Source organism: Medicago sativa, chromosome 2 (assembly GCF_051527215.1).
Source record: "Medicago sativa cultivar Bolivia chromosome 2, Bolivia_mono, whole genome shotgun sequence".
Lineage (NCBI taxonomy): Eukaryota > Viridiplantae > Streptophyta > Magnoliopsida > Fabales > Fabaceae > Medicago > Medicago sativa.
In genome coordinates, this window is record NC_140750.1 from 45,944,192 (window position 1) to 45,970,888 (window position 26,697).

A 26,697-nucleotide genomic window follows, 5' to 3' on the forward strand; every position below is an offset into this window, starting at 1 on the left:
GGAGAATTTTCACAATAAAACAAGATATGGGTACAGCAAGAACATAAGAAACACAAGAAACCACTTTCATGTACAAGAAACAACCTTTAAAGAAGAGACAAAACAAAAAAATTTATGTCATATTTTACATTAAAAACTAGCTACTAGTCATGCCTTTCGCTATAAAACAAAACAAAAGAATAAAGTTCAAGGGAGTTTGGAAACACTACGACTCTAGACACTTTATTAAGCCCCCCCTCCCCCCCCCCCCCCCCCCCCCCCCCCGCCCACACACTTAGGGGAAGCATTGTCCTCAATGATTCAAAGAAAAAGAAATATAAAAGAGAAGAAGAAGAAGAAGAAGAAGAAGAAGAAGAAGAAGAAGAAGAAGAAGAAGAAGAAGAAGAAGAAGAAGAAGTAGAAGAGTAGGAGAAAGAGAGAAGAGAGAAGAGAGAAGGAAAGAGAGGAAGAGGAAAGCTCACAATTGTTCATTGAGGTCCATAGGGAGGACCTTGGAGATGAAGGTGTTGCATCATCCGACGGAGCATCTCATTGTTTTCTTGTGTTAAGCAGTTGCCCCTTTTGTTATTCTGGCACGTTAGACTTACGATGTTCCAAACGATGTTCCGACACAGAACACAGAAAAGAAGATGTTGTATATGATGTTTAGAACATTAAGCTAACAAATACAAACATAATAATGCAAATAATACACAGGAAAGAAAAGAGGCACAGAGAAATTGTTAACCCAGTTCGGTGCAACGTCACCTACATCTGGGGGCTACCAAGCCAGGAAGGAAATCCACTAGTGCAGTCCGTATTCAAAAGCTCTCAGCAAACCACGTTTGCACTTAAGACCTAGGACCTACCCCAACTAGACTTCAACCTAGGAACTCCTAGATTTGAGATCCCATCTCACTCCCTTACAACAGATCACAATCCCCTGTGATTCCCAAATTAGAGACTCAATCCAAATGAGGTTACCCTCGAAAAACAACAACTTGCAACCTTGCTTAAAAGCTTAGATGCAGTCCACAATCTACCTAGCTCCTTGCTTAAAAGCTTCGGAGTAGTGCACAGTATTACAACTCAAAGCACAGTCCTAAACATGTATCAAGATGATACACGAAAGGCTCACAATATGTATGACTCAAAACCTAAACAAAAACTCTATTTGTTGCACAATGTCTTGAATGAATATCTTCAGGTCTTGCAGCCTTTTATATACTGAAGCAAGGCGTGTCATTCCTTCAATCATGCTTCAGATCAGATCAGTGACTTCTTCATTAAGCAATGGACGGATATAGAAACTCCTATAAAATAGGCTTTATTAAAAGTCACATAAAAATACTTTCCTAAGTCATTTCATCAATTCCTTAAGAAATCACATATGTTCTGATCTCTTCATAATTGCACACGGTTCATACCAACACATGCTGGTGTGGATTCCTTCAATCAAGCAAGTGTGTGCGTAAACATCGGTCAGGCCCAGAACGTACAGAACAACTCTTGATGTTGGAACATTGTGTTCCACATCTGAAGTGAATATTTGTTTTAGGCAAAAGTGAAGCCAACATACAAATATCCAACACCTTTGAACATCATTTCGAAGCCCGGAGATCTCAACACCTTGCCTTTGTTGCTCGGTGCTTATCCTTTCAACTTCATTGTGAATCCATGCCCACCTTTGATCTTCATTAAGCGCACCGGCTTCATGGCCATAGTGCCCCTCCTCTTGGTGCAAGTTAGCACCTTCTCCCATATCATGGTGCAAGTTAGCACCTTCTCCAGCATCATCATCTTGCTCACCAAGATCTTGTCCCTTTGCTTGTTGTCTTTAAACTAGATTCCATGATTCTTGAATTGTGCTTGCTTCTTTGAGGGAGGACCGGAAGAGCTTGTTGGTTCCTTACCACTTCTTCTTGAAGCCATTGACCTTGGGTGTGGATTTGTTTGAAGGTTTAGGGTTTGGGAAGATTTTTGGTGGAAAGGATTGGTTTAGGGTTGGGGTTTATGTTTTAGTGAGGTTTATGGGTTTGGTGATGGAGATTGGTTGATAATTTGTGGTTTTTGGGTTAGGTTTTGAATGATTAGGGTTTTGGTGAATTATGGGTTTGGATGGATGAAAGATGTTTTTGATAGAAGGTTTGTGTTTTGGATGAAGTTTGTGATTGTTTGGTGAAAGAATTGGGTGGATTGGTTGGGTTTTGAGGGAGATATGAAGGTTTGAAGATGTGTGGTTATGGAGGTTTAGAAAGAAGTTTGAAAGATGAAAAAGGGTTGTGGTTTGTGAATGAGGAAGAAGAGAAGAAAAAATTGAATATATGGTGTGTTAGAAATCGGGCACGGCCGTGCCAACATACTGGACTTGGCATGGTTTTTGGCCTGAACATCTGGCACGGCCGTGCCAACCTTAGCACGGGCCGTGCCAACCTTCTGGACATAGGGGCTTCAAAATTTTCAACTTTTCTTGAATCACACTCGGACAATTACCTACAAAACACTTAAAACAAAGGAAAACAAACAAAATAAAGCAATTAAATTCGTGGGTTGCCTCCCACGAAGCGCTCTTTTAATGTCATTAGCTTGACGGTTAGGAAAAAGTCCTTAAAATGGATCAAAGAGATCATGTTGTGTAGATGACGCTATAAAACGTTCTTTCACATCATGATCTTTAATCATGTAACAAGAGTAAAGAGCGGGACCTTTCATAACATTTTCCAACTCAAAGCCGACCATTGTATCACACACTTGAAAGACTATCCTACCAAGTTTAACATCTATAAGAGCTCCTGCAGTGGCGAGGAAAGGTCTACCTAGGATTATAGGGACGCCTTCGTCCTCTTCAATGTCAATGACTATAAAATCAGTTGGGATGTATATCCCTTCTATCTTAACAGGTATGTCCTCAACAAATCCTATTGGTTTCATGGTAGAACGATCAGCTAACTTTAACTCTATCTCGGTAGGTTTCAACTCTCCTATTCCCATCTGTTTAAAGAGGGACAAAGGTAACAAACTAACGCTAGCTCCTAAGTCACATAAGGCATTGTCAACGGTCTCACTCCCAATCATACAAGGTATGGCAAAACTACCTGGATCTCTAAGCTTAGGGGGTGTCTTTTGGATGATTGCACTAGTGTCCTTAGCCAAAGCTATTGTTTCACTATGCTCTATAGCTCTTTTCTTTGAAAAAATTTCCTTTAAAAACTTGGCATATAGAGGCATCCTAGACAAAGCTTCCGCAAAGGGGATTTTAATCCAAATTCTTTTAAGGATGTTGACAAACTTATTGAATTGACCTTCTAATTTGAGCTTAGCAATATCTAATGGGGATGGAGTTTGGGTCTTATCAAGCGGTTTCTCACTCTCTATCATAGTTTTCTCACCTAAAATCTTAACATTTTCTTTCTTGATGTTTTGAACCTTAGCAATAGTATCTCCTAACTTGCTACCCTCAAAAGATATGACATTAACATGAGCTTTAGGGTTGGCTTTGGTTTGACCAGGAAAGACTCCCGGTGCTTGAGAAAGAGTGGACACTTGTTGGGCTATTTGGGAGATTTGTGTTTCAAGCATTTTAGAATGAGTAGAGATAGAATCAACCTTGGTATTGAGTTTGGAAAGAGAATCGTTCAGAAATCCGGTTTGGTTTTTAAGTTCTTGAAGTTGTTTATTTTGGTTGGCAATAGAATTTTCCAACAAAATTTCCAAATTGGATTTCTGACCGAATCTCTGGCTGTTTGCATAACCAGGTGGTGCTACTTGTCCATAGGGATTTTGATTTTTGTAAAAATTTTGATTTTGTCTCATCCCTTGGTTGTATTGAGCATAGTTCATGTGCTCAACACCATTAATATCACTACCTAGTTGGCAATCAACACCTACATGACCAGTTATACCACAGATTTCACAAGAAGAAGGAGTAGAAGCAGAATTGACAGCACTAACATTGAATTTTTCAAATTTTTTAGATAATGCATCAATTTTGGAAGCAAGGTGGTCATAGTTAGAGACTTCGTACATACCTGCCTCCTTTTTGGAGGTTGAAGAACTAGTGATGGCTCTCTCGTCGGTCCATTTGTAATGATTTTGAGCCATGTCTTCAATTAAGGTGTATGCCTCCGTGTAGTTCTTGTTCATTAGGGCTCCACCTGCAGCTGCATCAACAGACATCTTAGTGGTATAAGATAAGCCATTATAAAAGGTGTGGACTATGAGCCAACTCTCTAGACCATGGTGGGGACAAAGTCTAAGCATTTCTTTGAAACGCTCCCACGCATCATATAGAGACTCCCCATCCTTTTGATTGAACCGAGTAATTTGGTCCCTAAGTTTAGCAGTTTTGGATGGGGGGAAGAAACGGGCAAGGAATGCTTGCCTCATCTGATCCCATGAAGTAATGGAACCGACTTCGAGGGAATGGAACTAAGCGCTAGCTCTATCCCTTAAAGAAAACGGAAAGAGATGAAGTCTTACAGCCTCTTGGTTCTCCTTCATGGTTCCACTAATTCGTAGGAAAACAGAGATGTGAAGATTGGGATCCTCGGTGGGGGATCCCGAAAATTGGTTTTATTGCACCAAGTTAAGTAGGGCAGGCTTGATTTCAAAATTATCATCCTCAACCGTTGGGTACACAATAATAGCTTGTGGCTCAGCCGTAGACGGCGTTGCATACTCTTTGAGAGTGCGATTAGCCATGGCGGTATTATTTCATGCGTCTCTCTTTCGTTTATGCAAATACCTTTCGATCTCGAGAATTAGTGCCACTCGATTTCTGGTTTTTCGCATAAAAAATTGAGAACCCAAGAAGTTAATGATAACAGAAAAATAAAAAGTTAAAAATAAAAATAAAAATAAAAAGAAAAGAAAGAGAAGAAGAAAGAAATCTAATCACTAAAGAAAAGTTAATTAAATTAGTTAACTCCCCGACAGCGGCGCCAAAAACTTGATAGTGAAGGTGAGAAAAACACAAGAAGGGGGGGTTGAATTGTGTTTTGAAAAATTCTTCGTTTCTCCTAAAAACTGAACACACTGATCAGAAGCTAAGTGAGACAGCTTCTGGAGTGATGATCAGAATCTAAATGAAGCGGAATAAAACAGAGAGAGAGAAGAAGAACGACACAAAGCAATTATACTGGTTCCTTCCACAATCCGGAAGTAGTCCAGTCCCCCTTGCACTTCCAAGGAGATTTCACTAAGAGTAATATCTGATTACAATTGCTCAAATACACAAGCAAGAGACTTCCTTTGCTCCAACACACAAGCTAGAGACTTCCTTTGCTCAAGAACACAATCAAGAGACTTCCTGCTCAAGCACAACTGCAAGAGACTTCCTAACTATACAAAATTACACAGAAAATTGTTTAAGATTGAACACTTGATATACAATCAGAGGTTCTCACAATATAAATCGGATACAGACTCAATGGACTTAAGAATTTTTAAGATATGACTTTGAGACACAGAAATTCTAAGTGAATGCAGAACAATTTCAGCAGAGGTTTGGCACTTGTAAAAAATGTTGTGAGTCTTTCGTTCAGCGTTCTTGCATTACCAAAACTCTAAGTCTTCACTCCTTTATATAGAGGTGTGAAAGAGACGTTGTGAAATTTCCAGCACACCAAAGAGTCGTTGTTGAAGCTTGATCTTTCACCAATGATATTTTGCTTGATTTGGTTGTTGCCCTATGAAGAACAAATTTGAAATCCATTCCTTATCCAAAGGAACATCTTTGCAGGCGAAGCCGTATTCTGAAGCTGTTTTCTTGTCTTGTAGCGTGGACACAAAACAGAGTAGTGGAGAAGGGGGTTGTACAGTTCGTACAATAGTACAATGTCAACGCTTTCGTCCAAATTGCAAGCACATGCCTTCAAACACCTTTGAAATGACCGTTGCAAAGTTCCACTAATTTTCTGCTGTGTTTTCGAGTCCAATAGACAGCTTTTGCAATGTAGATTCTTCAATCTTGAATCTTCTGCAAATCCAGTTGATCTTCAGCTTCTGGTGAAATGACTTCTGATGAGGCAGCTTCTGATGATGCAGCTTCTGACGATGCAGCTTCTGATGATATAGCTTCTTCAGCTTCTGATGATGCAGCTTCTGATGATGTGGCTTCTGGACCTCTTGTCTTCAGGAGCACTATTCTTCAGGAGCGCTTTTACTATCTTCAGGAGCAGCATGACTTCAGGAGCACTTTCAACTTTCAGGAGCGTATTGCCTTCAGAATCGTCTAAGCTTCATTTTCATTTGCTCTTTATTTGCTCATTCAAAACCAATAAATGATGTAACTTTTTAACTATGGTCCTGTACACTTGAACAAATATTAGCTAGTCCAATTTACAATTTTTAATACCTTGTTATTATCAAAACTCTTTGAGGTTCATTGTTAAACATATTTTGTTCCAACAATCTCTCCCTTTTTGATGATGACAAACAATAGTATTTAAAATTGGTCAATTGTTGTTAATCTAATTAACGAGTTAACTTTGGGGTTTCTGAGGTTTGTAAGCTCAGAGTCTGAGGTTTGTAAGCTCTAACTCCCCCTGAGTCTGATAGTCTTTAAGGTGAGGTTTGTAAGCTCCCCCTATGTTCTATCCAGGTTAATTAAATTCATTTTTCGCACAATAATATCATAGCAAAAAAAAATTGAAAGAATTGACTTATAGATAAGAAGAATGGTTCAATTAATTTTATTTGAAATTTGATACTTCACCCTTTTTGATACACCTTTTTAAAGGTAAAACAAAAAGATAGAAATTTTTCAAAATTTTCAAATATTATTAATCGGGCTCAGAGCCTTTAAATACTATCACATATACTCCCCCTTTTGTCATTAGCAAAAAGACATAAACAAAAAGAAGAGATGAGAAAAACATAAGATTAAAGGTTCAGAGCATAATTCAAATTATTTTAAAGCATATTAACCATCTTCAAAGATTAAATAAACAAGCATAGCAAGCATTAAGAATTCAGAAGCAAATAATAACACACAAGGTATAAACAGTTAAAGATTTTCAGAAGCAAGAAGAATTCAGAAGCTTATAATATCAGAAGCGAAAAGAACTAAATCAGAAGCAGAGATGATCAAAGAATATTAAAAGCCTAAAGAGAAAAAAAAATAAGCTAAAAGTGTGCAACTATGGGTTTGGCTTATTTCTCTAAAATCTTCTTCAGAAGCTCTTGAACATCAGCATACTTCTTGTCCATATCTTTTCTGTAGTTGTCTTCTCTGATCTTGGCTTCTTGCATATCAGCTTCCAATTTTGATATCTTCAGCTTCTGCTCTAGTAGCTCTGTTTCAAGCCTGTCATTTTCTTCTTTGAGCACCTTGTTCTCCTGAGCTAGAGCCAGGTTAGGTGCATCAATTTTCTCCAGATCTCAGAAGGAATAATCAGATGCAGCTCCTTAGGCAGGAATTCATCAGGTTCTTTGCCTCTGATACTGAGTGGATTCTTCACCCAAGTACCAAGAACTTCAACATCTCCAGTATTCTCTTCTATTCCATTCAACCAATCTTCCAGCTTCTGCTTGGCTTGCTCTTGAGCCTCAATGCAGGAATCATGCAAAGCTGAAATCAGGTTGACGACCCTTTCTTTTATCCTTCTCCATTGCTTCTGATAGCTAACTTGATGACCCAAGTCATTTCTTCCTGCTATCAGTCTGAGAACTTCAAAAGCAATATCTTCCCACACATCTTTTAGTACTTGAGAATCCAGGTAAATGGTGGGAGGTGAAGGTTGTTTAGAGGGTTTTGGAGGGGCTAAGTGTACAATGGGTAGGTTTGATGATGATTGGTCATTTGTAGTTAAGGATTGGCTAGTTGATGGTTGGTCAGGAGTGGGGTCAACTACCATATCAGAGGCATGATCATTTTGATCATCCTCAGAGTTTGTGTCCATATCACATACACCAGTATGATGAGTGATCTTGATAACTTGTACTGGTGAAGGAGTTATGGAAGTAGGGTTTGGCTCAGGAACAATGTGTTCAGGAGCAGTAGTTTCAGGTTCAGGTTCAGGAATGGGTTTAGCAACTGGTTGTTCAGGAACAATATGTTCAGGAACAGTCTTTTGAGGAATTGGTTGTTCAGAAACAGATGGTTCAGGAACAGTTGGTTCAGGAACAATTGGGGGTGATGAAGTTGTAGGGGGTGAAAAGGTTTTTTCTGGTGAAGGTTTTTGTTGAGGGGGGTCTTCTGAAACAACTTTATCAGAAGCAGCTGCTTCTGGAGTTGTCTCAGAGGCTTTCTCTGAGGTTGTGTCAACATATTCTGGTACAATCATGTTGAGAGGTTGAATGTTAAGAGGTTGAGGGTTAAGACGAAAGATATTATTAATGACTCTATCTCTCTGCACAGCCAATTCAGTCAACTTCTCATTGATTATATGACCAACTGGTTCATAAATGCTTGACTGAGATGGCTTTGTGTTGGTATTGGTTGATGTTGACTGGCGTTTTACTGTTTTTTGAAAAAGTTGAGCTATGGGTATATCATCATCATAATCTGAAGATGATGATGAGGATTTTGAAGAAGGTGAAGGAGAGTCACTGGATATCTCATGTACTACTGGTTCTGAGTGTGTGAAGATATTACCTGTTGTAGAAGGTTCTGAACAATCAGCTGACGTCATTTGATCGTCTTCAGCAATGCCATAAATTTTAAGAAGTTGTGATGCTTCTGTCATTACCTTCTCTTGAAGTTCAGAAGTGATCTCCATAGCTTTTCCAATAGCTTCTGACACATTAGTAGGAGCTTCACCCTTCTCAGACACATGAGGAAAGTCCTTGGTCCTCCTTACTGCTGGCTTCCTCTTCTTCTTTGGTACTACATGTTGATTACCAGTAATGCCAACATCCATGATCAACTTCGAATCCATGTCTTCAATAGCTTCTTCAATTGATGGTACAGATGAACCACCAATCTTGAGCTTGTCAGCAGCAACTCTTGCCTTCTTAACGGTCTTTTCAACCTCCAGATAATCTTCTGCAGTCATTTTTCTTTTAGATCTTCTGCCTTTTGCTAGAGGCACTGCACCACCAAACATTTCTTCAGGTACTTCATCCAACCTGATGATCTTGTTAGTTGTCTCATAGTGATCCTTGATGTACCTCATCTGCACTTCAATAGGATCCCGTTTGCAAATGGGTGGAAAATCTCTCATAAGATCAGACAACACATGGGATTCACTTAAATCAGTTTGAAGTTGGGTGACTTTACTGATTAGCTTCATATTTAAGAGAGTATGAGCATTAATGAACTTTCCAGTCTTAGTGTCAAGTAGCTGATCTGTGTAACCTTGAGATCTACTGAGACTGTCCAAGACACCTCCTTGATAGAATATCTCCGATAAGAGTCTTCCATAAGGAACCCAGGGTTTATCCAGTAGCTGACTCTGTTTCAGACACTCTATGAGGTACTTGAACATATATTTGGGCACGTTCACTTTTTCCTTTTTGATGAAGTGCTGGAGAAGGACCTTCTGAGCTAAATTTGGTTTCACACTGTCACCACATGGAAACAGGTTCTCATTCTGAATCTTCAGAAGCATCTTAGTTTCCATGCTCAATTCAGCATATTTCTTCTCCTTCTCAGAATTGTATATTACCAAATTAGCTTGCTTTTTCCAAATGCGTTTTTCAGCAGCATCTGAAAGATCAATTCCATAATAGTATCCAGACGCTTCAACCTTAAGAACAGCTTCTATCTGCCATTGAGTAATTCTTACTGGAATACCGCAGATACTTGATCTGATTTCGTCTTCAACAAACGGCGCAAGACCCATTTCTTCTCTTGTCTTCCCTTCTAATTCAGGATACATTAACACCATTTGACTTTCCTCAGCTAGGGATGCCGCTCTGTTGTAAAATTTTGCTCTTACCCAGAAGTGTCTAACCAGAGCTTCATATGTTGGTCCATTCAACATTTTGAAGTAATGCATGAGTCCTTGCTCTTCATAGTAGCTTCTCATCCAACACTTATGAAAGGCCAGAGAATCAAAATCCACCGGATTCTCTATTTGAACTTGTAAATCCCATTCTTCCAATTTCATGCTTCTTCCTCTGTAGTCATATTCAGGGACCATTCGTGAAGTAGATACTGAACCTTCTCATTGCGAACTTGATGATGCCATTCGATGATGATTGAAGAAGATTTAGAGAATATAGGGTTCTAAGGTTTTTGCGCTTACTTCGCAAGAGGTTTGAGAGCAAAAAGTGTTTGTTGTGAGTGAGTAGTGTGTGAATTGAAAAAGTGTTTAAGAGTAAAAACGTTTGCAATTCAAAAGAGACAAACAAACATAACATTAATGACAAATTGGGGGCGCGTGAAAAGTACTTTCAAAGCTATTAAATCATCATTGCCCTTTTTGTTATACACCAACACATACAGGCCACGTAAGAAGTTCACAGAGTAACTACCAAGTTAGTGGGCCAGAAGTTACTTTTAAAAAGTAACTCCCAACGTTTCCACTAACTCAACTATTCGAAAGCAATAAATCCAGCTTCTAGACTTCAGATGCTGAAGTCATCATTATCAGAAGCGAGTTTTCCTCAGAACCTCAATAAAGAGCTTCTGATGGACTACTGCTTCTGAACTAACTTCAGAACCTAAAATCCTATTCAGGAGCAAGCAATCATTTAATCAGATACAAAGTGCATGTTCAAATTTTTCTTTATAAAATCAAATCTTTCAACAGTTAAAGGCTTAGTAAATATATCAGCCCATTGATTTTTAGTATCAATGAATTGTATATCTAAAATTCCTTTTTGAACATAATCTCTGATAAAATGGTGTTTGATTTCAATGTGCTTAGCTCTTGAATGCAAAATTGGATTTTTAGACAAACAAATAGCAGCAGTATTATCACAATAAATGGGAATACTGTTAGCAATTATCTGATAGTCTTCCAACTGATGTTTCATCCAAAGTAGTTGTGTACAACAACTTGCAGCTGAAATGTATTCTGCTTCTGCTGTAGACATAGCAATAGTTGTTTGTCTTTTGCTAGCCCAGGATATAAGATTATCACCCAGAAATTGACAATTGCCACTGGTTGACTTTCTTTCAATCCTATCACCAGCATAATCAGCATCACAGAATCCAATTAGCTTTTAATCTAAGGATTTCCTATAAAGGAGTCCAAGATTAGTTGTTCCTTTCAAATACCTGAAAATTCTCTTGACAGCAGTCATATGAGATTCTCTAGGATCTGATTGGAATCTTGCACACAAGCATACACTGAATAAAATATCTGGCCTAGATGCAGTAAGGTATAACAAAAAACCAATCATACCTCTATATAGCTTCTGATCTACTTTAGCTCCTTCAACTTCTTTGCTTAAGGTGCACGTAGGGTGCATTGGAGTGTTCATCACTTTACAATCTTCAAGTTTGAACTTCTTCAGAAGCTCCTTTGTGTACTTTGATTGATGAACATAGACTCCATCTTTGCATTGATTGATTTGAATGCCAAGGAAGAACTTCAGCTCTCCCATCATGCTCATTTCAAATTCATCCTGCATCAACTTAGAGAATTCCTTGCAAAGAGATGCATTAGTAGAACCAAATATTATATCATCAACATATATTTGCACAGCAAGAATATCTTTCCCAAGGGTCCTTCTGAAGAGTGTTGTATCAACCTGTCCTCTTTTAAAATCATTCTTGATTAAGAAATTACTTAGTCTATCATACCAACCTCTGGGAGCTTATTTCAAGCCATATAGTGATTTCTTCAGTTTAAAAACATGGTCAGGATATTTAATATCCTCAAATCCAGGAGGTTGCTTGACATACACTTCTTCTTCTATGACACCATTTAGAAATGCACTCTTGACATCCATCTGATATAATATTATGCCATGATTAACTGCATAGGAAAGAAGTAACCTGATTGCTTCCAATCTTGCAACTGGAGCAAATGTTTCAGTGTAATCAATGCCTTCTTGTTGACTATACCCTTGTGCAACAAGCCTGGCTTTGTTTCTTGTTACTTCACCTTGCTCATTCAGCTTGTTTCTGAATACCCATTTTGTTCCAATAATGTTCTTGTGCTGAGGTTTGGGTACCAGATCCCACACATCATTTCTTTGAAATTGATTCAACTCTTCTTGCATAGCTAGGATCCATCCATCATCTGAGAGTGCTTCATCAACTGTTGTAGGTTCAATCATTGAGATTAGTCCAATCATTGAATCTACTTGTCTGAAATGTGATCTTGTTCTTCTTGGACTATCTTTATTTCCAATGATTAACTCCTCAGGATGTGAAGACTTATGTTTGAATATGTTTTTGGGAGGATCTGCTTGATGTGAGCCATCTTGTGCTTCATCAGAAGCAGTTTCATCTTGTGCTTCTGATGTGGATTTAGCTTCTGGATTATCTTCAGATTCAGCTATCTGATCAGGTTCTGGAGTAACTTCAGGAACCTGTATCTCTGCAAAACTTTCATCTTGCTTTGAAGTTTTATCTTCAAGCTCTTTGTCATCAAATCTGACGTGCATAGATTCTTCAACACAGAGTGTCTCTGAATTATACACTCTGTATGCCTTTGACCTTTCAGAGTAACCTAAAAAGATTCCTCTTTGGGCCTTGGCATCAAATTTCTTTAGGTAGAGCTTGTTGTTCAGAATGTAACATGTACATCCAAATTGATGAAAGTAAGAGATATTTGGTTTTCTTCCTTTAAAGAGTTCATATGCAGTTTTCTCCAAAATAGGTCTAATATAGATCCTGTTTTGAACATAACATGCTGTATTCACTGCTTCTGCCCAAAAATGTTTAGCCAAATTGTTTTCATGGATCATGGTTCTGGCCATTTCTTGTAACGTTCTATTCTTTCTTTCTACAACCCCATTTTGTTGTGGAGTTCTAGGAGAAGAGAATTCATGGATGATTCCATGTTTTTCACAAAAAGCTTCAAATGGCTCATTTTCAAATTCTCCACCATGATCACTTCTGATTTTCAAAATTTTTGACTCTTTTTCAGTTTGAATTTGTGTGCAGAAGTTACTGAATACCTCATATGCATAATCCTTACTTTTCAGGAATTTCACCCAAGTCCATCTACTGTAATCATCAACAATGACTAATCCATATTTACTTCCATATAAGGATGCAGTACTCACTGGTCCAAATAAATCAATATGGAGTAATTCTAAAGGTCTTGAGGTTGAAACAATGTCTTTGGTTTTAAAAGATGATTTCACAATTTTCCCTCTCTGACATGCACCACAGAGTGCATCTGAATGATAGTCAATGTCTGGTAGCCCTTTCACAAGTTGTAACTTACTAAGCTTAGAGATTAACCTCCAGTTAGCATGTCCCAACCTTCTGTGCCACATCCATTTCTTATCATTCACTGATAGTAGGCAAATCACTTTCTGATCAGCCAGTTCAGAAAAATTGATTTTATAGACATTGTCAACTCTCTTTCCCTTGAACACAATGGATTTGTCTTCCTTGTTGATTACTGTACAGTTGGGTTTTTCAAAAAGTACATCATAACCATTATCACAAAATTGACTAATGCTCAAAAGGTTATGTTCAAGACCATCTACCAACCATACATTATTAATTGAGGTAGAGGAATTACCAATAGTTCCTGTACCTATGATCTTGCCTGTCTGGTTTCCTCCAAACTTCACATTTCCTCCCTCTTTCATTGTTAGGCTGAGGAACATGGACTTGTCTCCTGTCATGTGTCTTGAGCAACCGCTGTCTTGGTACCATGATCTTTGCTTTGGCACTGCTCTTAGACATACCTGCATCATTGACATTTTTAGATTTAGGTACCCATTGTCCTATGGGTCCTGGAAGGTTAGTACTTAAGGCTTTACTCTTCACTTCTTGTACCTTATGCTGTGAGTTGGGTTGCTTCTGATTAACCATCACCTTAGGTTTTGGTACTTCAGAAGCAGTAACTGTCTTCTTCTGAAACTTAGACTTCAGAACCCCAGATTTTGGTTTCACCAGACTCTGAGGAATAGGTTCTGATCTTTTCAGGATCCTAACCTTTGAAGTCTTGGAATCAGATTTGATCATAGCCTTTGACTTAGAGTTCTTTGGCTTTGAAGTAATCTTAGCCTTAGAACTAGAAGCTTCAGGTTCTGATTGAACAACAGTTTCCAACTCAGCCCCTTCTGGTACAAAGAAGGTTTTCAGACCTTCCTTGATGCATTCACAACAAGATTTTAGATTGGTTTTCTCAAGTTTCACTTCTGGAAAACCAATTCCTCTGCCATTGTTCTTGTAAATGCTATAAATCATAGAAGCTACTCTGCTTCTGTCAATGCCAGATATAATAAAATCTTCAAGAGCAATTTCATGGTTACTTAAAGGTTTTTCATTACACTTTTCTTGTAGCTTCTGACATAAGAACCTGAGCTGATCTTCATATGTTTTACACATGAAGTCAAAGCCCCTAAGTCCTTGTTCAGAAGCTTTCAGATCCAATAGAGTTGATTTTTGCTGTTGTACCAGATCAGCATATTTTTCTTAAAAATCCTTCAACTCATTGGTTCTTACTTCAAAATGTGTAAGAAGTTCTTTAAGTGACTCAACAAGTTCATCTCTGGGAATTTTGGAATATACCTCGTTTTCATCTTTTGAGTCTGAATCTGATCCAGCTTCTGAAGTTGTTGTTGCTACCAACCCAACAGCTACCTTTGCATCTTCATCAGCTTCCTCTTTATCAGATCCAGATTCACTACCCAAATCATCCCAGGTTGCCATTAAACTCTGCTTAATCTGCTTCTTGAATTTACTTGGTTTGAATGTAGACCTCTTTGACTTGTCCTTGGACTTTTCTCTTTGAAGATCAGGGCATTCAGCAATGAAGTGTCCCGGCTTCTTACAGTTGAAGCATCCCTTCTGATCTTCTTTAATTGAGCTTCTGGAGTTACCCCTTCTGGCGAGAAACTTTATGTTCTTCTTGGCCAGATATTGAAGTCTGTTTGAGAGCATGGCCATTTCAGCAGCATCTGGTTCAGAATCTGAACTTGACTGTTCTTCCTCTTCAGATTCAACCACTTTGAGAGCTTTTGATGACTTGCCTTTGGATGAAAGAGCTATTGATTTACTCTTCTTAGTAGACTCATGTTCATTAAGACTTAACTCATGAACTTTGAGAGAACTAACAAGATCTTCGACACTTAAAGTGTTTAAATCTTTAGCTTCCTCAATGGCAGTCACCTTTGGTCTCCAACTGGCAGGTAAGCTTCTGAGTATCTTGCTTACATGATCAGAAGCAACATAACTCTTCTTTAGAATCTGTAGCCCAGAAACTAAGGTTTGAAACCTTGAGTACATCTCCTCAATAGTTTCATCATCCTTCATCTTGAATAACTCATACTGATGTACAAGCAGGAGAGCCTTTGCTTCTTTGACCTTCTTGCTCCCTTCATAATTTAAACAGAGAGAAGCAAACATAGCTTTAGCAGTGGATTTGTCACTCATATTCATGTATTCTGCTTTGGGTATGGCAGTGACAAGGGCTCCTCTGATAATATGATGCTTCTTGTAGAGTTTCCTCAGTTCTGGAGTATGTTTCTTTCTATCCACAGCAGCTCCTTCTTCATCAAGGACTAAATCACCAACACCATCTTCCAGAATATCCCATAATTCTTCATCTAGGCTCATGATATAACTGTAAAAGTTGGTCTTCCACCAAGAGAATTCTTCAGCATCTCCATTGAATTTTGGAATCTTCCCAACACTGGATTTCTTACTATCACTATAATCATGTGAGACATTTTTATAGATAGTATCACTAGAACCAGTAGGAGGAGGAGTAGACATGTTTTTCTCAGATCTTTGACTGTTGCACGGTTAAGTGTTACACAACAGACCCAGCCTCTAGATACCAATTGAAGGTGAGAAAAACACAAGAAGGGGGGGTTGAATTGTGTTTTGAAAAATTCTTCGTTTCTCCTAAAAACTGAACACACTGATCAGAAGCTAAGTGAGACAGCTTCTAGAGTGATGATCAGAATCTAAATGCAGCGGAATAAAACAGAGAGATAGAAGAAGAACGACACAAAGCAATTATACTGGTTCCTTCCACAATCCGGAAGTAGTCCAGTCCCCCTTGCACTTCCAAGGAGATTTCACTAAGAGTAATATCTGATTACAATTGCTCAAGCACACAAGCAAGAGACTTCCTTTGCTCCAGCACACAAGCTAGAGACTTCCTTTGCTCAAGAACACAATCAAGAGACTTCCTGCTCAAGCACAACTGCAAGAGACTTCCTAACTAAACAAAATTACACAGAAAATTGTTTAAGATTGAACACTTGATATACAATCAGAGGTGCTCACAATATAAATCAGATACAGACTCAATGGACTTAAGAATTTCTAAGATATGACTTTGAGACACAGAAATTCTAAGTGAATGCAGAACAATTTCAGCAGAGGTTTGGCACTTGTAAAAAATGTTGTGAGTCTTTTGTTCAGCATTCTTGCATTACCAAAACTCTAAGTCTTCACTCCTTTATATAGAGGTGTGAAAGAGACGTTGAGAAATTGCCAGCACACCAAAGAGTCGTTGTTGAAGCTTGATCTTTCACCAATGATATTTTGCTTGATTTGGTTGTTGTCCTATGAAGAACAAATTTGAAATCCATTCCTTATCCAAAGGAACATCTTTGCAGGCGAAGCCGTATTCTGAAGCTGTTTTCTTGTCTTGTAGCGTGGACACAAAACAGAGTAGTGGAGAAGGTGGTTGTACAGTTCGTACAATAGTACAACGTCAACGCTTTCGTCCAAATTGCAAGCACATGCCTTCAAACACCTTTGAAATGACCGTTGCAAAGTTCCACTAATTTTCTGTTGTGTTTTCGAGTCCAATAGACAGCTTTTGCAATGTAGATTCTTCAATCTTGAATCTTCTGCAAATCCAGTTGATCTTCAGCTTCTAGTGAAATGACTTCTGATGAAGCAGCTTCTGATGATGCAGCTTCTGACGATGCAGCTTCTGATGATATAGCTTCTTCAGCTTCTGATGATGCAGCTTCTGATGATGTGGCTTCTGGACCTCTTGTCTTCAGGAGCACTATTCTTCAGGAGCACTATTTCTTCAGGAGCGCTTTTACTATCTTCAGGAGCAGCTTGACTTCAGGAGCACTTTCAACTTTCAGGAGCGTATTGCCTTCAGAATCTTCTAAGCTTCATTTTCATTTGCTCTTTATTTGCTCATTCAAAACCAATTAATGATGTAACTTTTTAACTATGGTCCTGTACACTTGAACAAATATTAGCTAGTCCAATTTACAATTTTTAATACCTTGTTATCATCAAAACTCTTTGAGGTTCATTGTTAAACATATTTTGTTCCAACAGATAGGCCAAACCGCAAGTGCACGGTCTATCGAAGTAATAGTAGTAAAGTAGAGTATCGTTCTGCTAGGGAGTTGTTCAATCTAATTAACTTTAAAAGAATGATTAGAGGAGGAGAAAAGTTATAAAAAGGGAGGTTTAGTTGCTGAAGGTAAATAACAATAATAATAATAATAAAGAGCCTTGGGATCATTGGTTCGTCATAACAACGAATCCTCACAATCAAGCCTTAAACTTATAATTTACGTTATTCTTAATTTCTAAAACAAGTTTCTCTTTAGCATATCAAAGCTTCTCTCGAAGTCAGTGAGTGTATCCCTCTAACAACCACACCTATTCTCATGGGTGATTGACTTTGGGACCCTTGAAGATCGAAACTTTATATGTCTCAAGGTTTGCTAGACTATTCTCATGTTTCGCAAACCTTGTCTAAATTCACTTGTTCGAATATCAAAGCTCCGCGTTCGCTTTATGAATTGATATTTGAGATGATGAATTAACCATTATCAAACCCTCCGCGTTCGCTTCCATAGTTTGATAATAATTAATTCATGTCAAAACGGTGAATTTAGATTAGAAATTAAGGTAACATATAATTAGCGTTTAAGTCTTGGATTGATTCGGATTACGTCATTAGACTTATCCAACAATCCAAAGACAAAGAAGTCTACTCACTAATGTTCATTTTAGACATGGGGGAAGAAGAGAGAAAACAATAAAATAAATTGCGAGAAAGAAATAAAATAAAGGAAAGAACTTTATTAAAATAATTGTTGCTAAAATAAATTCAAAGAGTAAAAGGTGTATTGTTTATGATGGAATGTTACTCTATTTATAGCTTTACAATCGACTTAGAAACTAAGCAACTATAAGGGCAAAACAGTAAAGCTGCAATAGGGTAACTTGGGCTTGAAGAAAAGCAGCAAAAGAGCATCCTGGAGGGTGGCACGACCGTGCCACATGTTGGCACGGGCCGTGCCAAGTTTCTGACTTGGTGGGATCATATTTTTGCACTGTATTTTCATATTTCTGCACCGTATTTGCTCCAGTCCTCTTTCTTTTGCTCCAAGACACCTTCCATCATATATTCGTTCCTAAAATAAAATAAAAAGCAATTTGTAGTAAAAGATTTAAAAAGGAAATAAATATGCAATAAAATAAAATCAAATCTAATTAAAACTAATCTAAATAATGCAATAAAATAGACTAATTAATTACTCGTCACATAGGTTGGTCTCTTGACGGAGCCATCCCTCAAATCTACTTCTTCGAGAGGATATTGTGCCCTCATCTTAACAGTAGAGCCCAAAGGATCTTCTTCGAAACCCAAAGGTTCATCATCATATATACAATCCAATTTTTGATCATCAATGAGGTCATCAGTAGTATCTTCTACCAAAGTTTCGATCACCTCTTTCTGCAAGATTTCGGCCTCCTTGGCCGTATTTAATTGATTTTTGGCCACATAAGCCGTAATTTTATCCCAAAAATTGGGCTTAGTCATGGATCACTTTTCGATATCCCACCCAGTTGGTGAGATTGCATATTCAGTCGATCCTGGAGTGAGGTCGTCAGTGACCTTCCTGTATGTAGAAGCTCTTGTTATGAGCACATCTTCCTCTGGGAGTTTCCTTATGATTCACCATTATGTACTCATGATCAACAAGTTCTCTTTCCCAGACAAAACCAGATTCTGGATGAAGTTTCATGGTACACATTTCATCCTCTGAAACTACATACTTGGGACCCAAAGAAAGGACTGGAGGAATAGTTGCAAGTTGTTTATCAAAGTTCTTCTTGGTGATGTTATTTACTTCAGACAGAAAATAACTTTGATCAGCCTCAATGTTCTCTACCAGACTATCTTTTCTCCATATAGCAATCCTTTGATGCACAGTAGAAGGCACTGCCCCTACACCATGGATCCATTCCCTACCTAACAGCACATTGAAGTTAGCCTTAGATGGGACTACCATGAACGTAGTTGTTCTTTTCACACTTCCAACTATCAAATCAACTTCGACAGCCCCAAGGGAATTGCCAGTAGTCCCTTCATAATTAGTGAGGACTATGTTATGTGGTTTCAAATCAGAATCAACGAGTCCAATTTTCCCTAAGAAGGATTGGGGTATCAAATTAACAGTGGCCCCTCCATCCACCAACACTTTATTGACTCCCACGCCATTTATCTTGACTTGGATAAATAAAGGTTTAAGGTGATGCATCATCGAAATATCGGGTCTCTCGAACACTGCATGCTGAGCTTCGACACAACCATTGTTCATAACATAATAGCATAATGGCTTGTGAATAGTCATTTCTTCAGTGAAATCGCTTTCCACTTCATTTACCTCAGAGGGTACATCTTATTCAACTGCAACACCGACACAACATTACACACTATGTTGAGACTCGGGTCTGATTCAGATAAATTTGAAGTCATTTCCGCATCCTCTTTTGGAAGATCTTTCTTCAAAGTTGGCAAAGGGGGAAATATCCTTTCAGTAGCTGGTCTCTTGACCATTTCGAAAACAGTCTCTTTCTTCTCTTTTCCTTTGTCAACATTAGTGATGTCTTTCAAGGCACCTGCCTTTTTCTGGCGTTGATATCTTCGCCATTGTGTTTTTGTCATAGGGTGTTTACCCTTGTAATTGTTGTTGTAAGCAAAGCGGTTGGAATTCGATGCCTCCTTATGATGGGGTGTTGTGGCCACTCTTTTTACCCATTTAGTTGGTGGCTATGAAGCCCGGATACTCCAAAATGGTGCCGTACCCGTGTCGGATACGTATCGGATACCGATACTCCGCGGATACGTATCCCAGAAGTATCCGAATGATTTAATTTAATTTTTATTTAAAAATATATTGGATACCTTAAGGATACGTTAAGGATACTCCCGGATACGTATCCCAGAAGTATCCGAATGATTTAATTTAATTTTTATTTAAATTTTTTATTTGTATTTTGATCACAAGTATTAATTTTTGTAAATTGGGATCATTATATTGGCCATTACTTGAAAAGGGTGACTATCTTCATACTACCTTGGTATCATCATAGTGCAGGTTGTTTATATGGTATGTTTTGGTTTAAAGGATATCTTAGTTGGTGAATGGTCCATTGTATTTTGACTTGGTGTAATTAGTTTTAAGATTTCACGCTATTTATTTTTTGTGCGTTTATGTCTAATATATATATATATATATATATATATATTAAAAAAATTGTAAACGTATCCAAGCCGTATCGTATCCTAAATTTGAAATTTTTGACGTATTATCGTACCCGTATCCGTATCCGTATCGGGGCTTCATAGGTTGGTGGGGTGGAGTAACCAGACTTCTTGCCCCCAGAAGAGACCCATGTATCTGCAGGTATCTTTGAAGAATGTTTGAAAGTCTTCTTATGACTCTTGCCTGGATTTTGTTATGAGGTTTTTGTAACACCCTGTTTCTAATAAGCGGTAAAACGCACGAATATACGTACATATTCTAGAATTAGATGCTACGTGTAACAGCCTGATTTTTGCAAGTTTTATTTTATTATTTATTTATGTGTGTTATATGTGTTTATATGAGATTATTTGTCTCTGTGTGTATTTTTTGTTGGGAATTGTAGAATTCGGTGTAGAAGGGTATTTTAGTCATTTTGGACTTAGGGGCATTTTGGTCATTTCGAGAGCAGTGGTAATTTTGTAATTTTGTTGGAGGTTATTTTTAGTGCTTAGTAAGAGTATTATTTTACCAAGTTACTAGAGAGGGTGTAGTAATTATTTTAATTACCATTAAGTGACCGTTAGTGTTATAATTTACCATTAAGTGAGTAGTGACATTTTGGGTGTTAGGATAGAAATGGGTTAGGCCCATTAAGGTTTGAGAGATAAGCCCAATTGAGTAGAGCATATATATAAACTCTAGTTGTTGGTGAAATTAGGTTTTACAACATTATTCATTTCATTTCATTTGAGAAGAGAAGAGATAGAGAATAGAGAGAAGAACAACAACAAGGGTTAGAAGGCAAAGAGGGGATTCATCATCTAGGAGCTAAATTGAGGCTTGGGTTAGAGGATCTTGGTGTTAGAGGTAAGAGGGTTAGATTTCAACCATAATTCACATTTTTTTTATTTTACCCATTTTGTGAAATTGTTGAATTGAGCCTAATTGATTGTAAATTCGTGTACATGTTTAGATGCAATGTTTGAGTATGTAAATTAAATGTTAATTAAGTTTTTGATGATGAAATTACATGCTTAAATTGTGGTTATATGTATGCTTTGCATTTTTGTCCAAAAATGGTGATATGAGATGTTGTTGTGATGAATTGTTGATGAATTCGTGATAGTTAGTTGCTGATGTTGTTGAGAGATGTTGTTGTTGATGATTAAAACTTTGGGTAATCATAATTGTGGAGTTTTCTATGACTTTGTGTTGTTTTTGAAGTTTTGATGAAAAATGGGTCAAATGATGATTTTTGTTAAGAGAATGTTTTGGGACAAATTTTATATGGATTTGTGTGTCTTTTCATGTTAGGAAATGTTTAAACAAACTTTGGGATCAAATTTGAGCTTTGTGAAGTCAAAATTGGAGTTTTGGGGTTAAAATGAGGTTTTTCCCGAGACTGGACTGTCATAACTCGTAGTTGCAAGTAAATCACTCGCAGTTGTGAGTTGCACAGAACAGAACTCCCTGTTTCGCGTTCTTATGTCTTTTTCGCACGTTTCTGTTTTGAATTGGTTTTCGGTGTAAACATGAAAGTTGTAGACAATTTTGTTAACTTTCCAGAGGCTTTGGTTTGACTTGAAAATGAATTTTGGTTTGTGAGTTATGATGAAAATACTCCAAGGAGGTATTAGTAAAATTTTACGAAAATTCCGCATAACTATTTCTAAGTCGACCCAAACCTTGTGGAATGTTTTTAATCTTTGAAACTTGAGTTTTATGAGTTCAATTAAGGTGTGTAGTGGTATTTAAACTATGACGTGGTGAATCTAACTTGTTTTGATTTGAAAATGGAAATTTTTGTGAAAAGTGATAAAGAGAGACGAACTTTGTGATTTTTATGAATTCGTCGTATTTGGCCGGTGAAACACCAAGGTATCCTCTACTGCATTCATATGTGGCCTAGGGGTACGCTTAGTTGAGGCATTGGAACTTGTTTACTTGGTTTTGGTTAGATGACTCAACTATTTTCAATGTTGTGATTTTTGGAGACGAACTTGGTTGAAAATGATTTTTGAGAGTCAATTGCTTATGAACCCTTTATGAATAGATTAATATGATTATGAAATGATGTATGAATGGTTGTTGAGTGATGAATATGATGTTTGTGATCATATGTTGTATTTGTTCCTTTATTTGGATTTTAAGGAATTATGTGGAAATGTGGCAACTATATGTTGATTTATGTGGAGATGATTGATGATATATATATATGTGAAAACTATATGTTGATTGAATTGTGGATGTTGTTGGTGATTGTATATATGTCAAGTGGTGGTGAATTGTTGTCGATGCATATATACTAATTGAATGGTGATGAACATGTTTATGTTATGTTGTTTGTTGAACATGTTAAATGTTGATTGTTGGTGGTTAATTCATACATGCTAATTTGATGTTGATATTGTTGGTGAATGCATGTCTGCAAAATTATGGTGAGGTGATTATTGTTTGTGTGAACATATGCATTGAGTCGAGTCATATGTTCATGCATTCATGACTGATGGTGGCGGATTTTATATCCAATTGAGGTGATTATGATGTTCAGTTGGCATCATTGGGCTGCGGTCCTGCAGAGATCATTTAGTGGTCTAGTCTTTGGGCTTCGGCCTTGCAGAGATCATTTGTGATCTAGTTTTTGGGCTTCGGCCTTGCAGAGACCCTTTGGTGGTCTAGTTAAGGTGACAACCTTGAAGGAGTTTGGTACCACATGCATCTAGAAGAGTCTAGAACATTGCATGCATTTGATTAGTTGATGAGTCGTGTCATATTTGAATATGTGACTTGGTGAATTTGTGCATTGGTGAAACTGTTGAATGTTGTGATTATGTGGATTGGTGTATATGTACATTGGTGGATTTGTTGACGGTTGTGAATAATTGAATTATGCTCTAACTGCATGTATTACTTGTTTGTGCTTATACACTTGGTGAATCAATTGAAGATAATTATTTTGATAATAATGATGATGTGAGATTTGTATATGTATATACGCATATGATGTGGTGATTTCTTTGATGATGATGATTATGTGAAGAAGATTTCCTTCTCAGACTTGGTTGGGTTTTGATGATAACAAACACTCATCACAAAAGAAGAAAAACCATGGAGGCTCAAGTTGAAGAATGAAGACAATGGGACTTAGGCTTCATAGTTATATTTTTGTAAGTATGGTCCTTATCTTTGATTTATCATTCTTAACTTTTGGAACAACTTAGAATGCTCAGAAAATAATTATAAACATTTTTTCTAAGTCTCCATATGAAGCAATGCTAAAACTATCATGAAAAGAAATCACACACTCGCAATGATTTTCATATAAATGTGATTTTGTATGAAAATATTTTTTGATTTGAATTTGATTTAAAAATTAAAAATTAAAAATTTAGCATGCATTTTATGTGACATAATTGATTATGGGTTTTCTTATCAATTGGAAGTCACCATCGTATTTCTTATTGCATAATAAATTCTGAATCTTTTCATTGAAAGCCATTGCCCTTTATATTCATATTTTTAGCATGCATAATTGCTAAAAATATTTTTAAGTGGCAACGGCTATTATGTGCAACGGCCAACATTTTTCCAACAGCCACCTTTTGAATTTTACAACGGCCCTGTTTGTAAAAGAATTGGCAACAACTATATTTTAAAAAGTAGCATTGCTTCATAAACATCTTTTTAGCCTCTATAAATTCAATTGAGAATTAAAACAATAGATACACAACAACTTTCATTATCTCAATTGACATTTTCAATATCACTTGCTTTCAAACTTTCATTCAAGTTGTTTGGAAAACTTTGCTTACACTTTAATATTTATTAAAAAGTTTTCTGAGCACTAAGTCCATTTGTTAGAGTGATATTGATAAAGATATACAGCCATACATTTGTTATTCTTCAATTACTTTGTTGTAAAGTTTCTTGCCATTGTTGGTGAGAATTATTGTTTAAGATAGTGGGGTGCTATCTTGTGATTGTTGTAAAAGGTTCTTTGATTCGGAAAGATTCAAAGTCCACCAAAAGTGTTTGGTGTTTGTGTTGTAATCAAGAGAGAGGGTTTCTTTCTTGTGTTTATGTTAGAAAGATTGTTAGGGAGTCTTGGGGTGAGATTGCTTGTAACAAAGATTCTAACATAGTGAATTCCTTCGCGGGGTGTGAAGGGAGTGGACTGACCCTAAGGTTTAGAGGGGAACCACTATAATTCTCTTGTGTCATTTCTTCTTCCCTTACTCTTTTATTTTTCTGCATTCATACCTTCATCATTATTTATCGGAAAAATTATCAACAACGCTAATCTCTGAAAAATTAACCAATATTCCTAGAAACCTAATTCACCCCCCCTCTTAGGTTACAATCTGAACTTACAATTGGCATCAGAGCAAGAGTAAAGATAACTTGCTTCTTTGATCCAGAAAATGGCTTCCGCTAAACCGTTTCTAGGAGAAGGTCCTAATTCAGACCAACCACCATGTTTCACCGGAGATCATTATGATTTCTGGAAAATTAGGACGACAACATAGCTAGAAGCCCAAGGTGAAGAAATTTGGGATGTTGTCAAGAATGGTCCTTATGTTCCCACTACAATTGTGAATGGTGTGACTAGTATCAAACCACAAACATCATGGGATGATGATGACCGCAAAAAAGTGTTATTTGATAAAAAGGCGAAGAACATTCTTCAATCCTCTCTTGGGATGGATGAGTTTTTCAGAATTTCTAAATGCAAAACGGCCAAAGAAATATGGGACACTTTGGAAACAACACATGAAGAAAATGAAGAATGTGCAAACTTGACACTAATGGCGTCTCATCATTCTGATGATGAAAAAAATGAGGTTAGTGATTCTGAATTAAATTATAAATATTCTTATGAAGAATTGCAAAATGCATTTAATGAATTGTATGAAGAATGCATTAATCTCTCTAAAACTTGTGCAAAGCAAAAGAAACAAATTGTATCTCTTGAAAGAAAAGCTTTTGATGCACAAGTAGAATTAGAAAAGGTTAAAAGTTCTTCATGTAATAAATGTAAAGAAAATGAAACAAAAATTATTGAATTAAATCAAGTGATCAAAAATTTTGAAAAAGGTCACAATGGTTTGGAAGAATTGCTTATTAAACAAAGATATTCAAATAACAAAACCGGACTTGGTTTTTCAAATTTTAATAAACCAAGCACAAATAAAACGGTCTTTGTTAAAGCAAGCACAATTTCCAACAATATAGAAACAAAGAAAATGCATGTGGTAAATTCTTCCAAAAGTATGAATCATAGAAATAATTCTAAAGGAAGAAATTATAGTAGCAATTTTTATAAGAAAAATAATTATAATGTTAGAAATAATTCTTCCAATGGAAATAATTCTAATTCATATCATTATGTTCATAAATTAGCATGTTTCTATTGTAACATAAAAGGTCATACTCCAAATACTTGTTACATAAGAAACTTTGGTGTTCCTTATGGTGAATTTATTTGGGTAAAGAAAGGTATTAACCCACATGGACCCAAATCACAATGGGTACCTAGAAAGTACTATTAATTGTTTTGTAGGTACTTGAAGACCATGTGCTAAAACTGTCATATTTTGGTTGGGTTCTATAAGATACAAGATCATACGATACAGTTCGATTTATGAGTTATTTGTGGTTAAATAATGCTACAACTTTGATAGAAAGATGGACATTCATACATGTTGATGATGATGGTTAAAGGTACACATTTTGTTCAAATAAATACATGATATGCTTATGAAATTTGATAGTTGATTCTCATTATCGGTTGATTTTTATGTGTGCCTGAGTAGTAGCACTTTTTCATTTTTAATTGGAAGTAATAATCAATACATGCTGTGTTTGTTCAGGGCTATAACAATGTTAATAATATCAAGTGATGCATGTGTTTGATGCTTCGTTTTTTTTAAAAATAAAAAATAAAAAATTGAAAAATACTTTATTTTACAGTTTAAAATCTTTTTAGAAAATTATTGTAAACAAAAAGAATATTTAAGTTGATTCATATACATAGCTATGATATTTCAAAAATCTATGTGAATCATTGAATATTCATTGTGAAGAAGATCAATTATTTTTACACAAAATTTATTATTTCCCTTATATTACGACCCTTTGGATTTTACCTTTTTTCTTCTTTTTGAT

At 36.8% G+C, this 26,697-nt stretch overlaps 1 protein-coding gene and 1 non-coding gene across 2 annotated transcripts; one reads left to right on the plus strand and one right to left on the minus strand.

Annotated features, from left to right (window-relative positions):
* Window positions 1–2,586: 2,586 nt before the first annotated feature.
* On the minus strand, window positions 2,587–14,248 carry LOC146946891 (uncharacterized). The gene is made up of 6 exons (XM_085748327.1): window positions 13,868–14,248; window positions 13,488–13,743; window positions 4,096–4,113; window positions 3,282–3,599; window positions 2,814–3,080; window positions 2,587–2,771 (listed from the first exon to the last, which is right to left on the minus strand). The coding sequence occupies exons 1-6, from the start codon at window positions 14,246–14,248 to the stop codon at window positions 2,587–2,589; spliced, it is 1,425 nt and encodes a 474-aa protein (XP_085604453.1).
* On the plus strand, window positions 4,211–4,317 carry LOC146946892 (small nucleolar RNA R71). The gene has a single exon (XR_015029429.1). It is a non-coding gene; the product is annotated as a small nucleolar RNA R71 (small nucleolar RNA).
* Window positions 14,249–26,697: the final 12,449 nt, after the last annotated feature.

Bases quoted from the DNA above. Each gene is read 5' to 3' on its own strand.
- LOC146946891 (XM_085748327.1), bottom strand. From the start codon at position 14,248: ATGATTTATAGCATTTACAAGAACAATGGCAGAGGAATTGGTTTTCCA. The intron at 13,744-13,867 runs GTTAATCAGAAG...TCAATGATGCAG, and splicing joins TACCAAAACCTAAGGTGATG to GTATGTCTAAGAGCAGTGCC. The intron at 2,772-2,813 runs GCGTCCCTATAA...TCGCCACTGCAG, and splicing joins TGACATTGAAGAGGACGAAG to GAGCTCTTATAGATGTTAAA.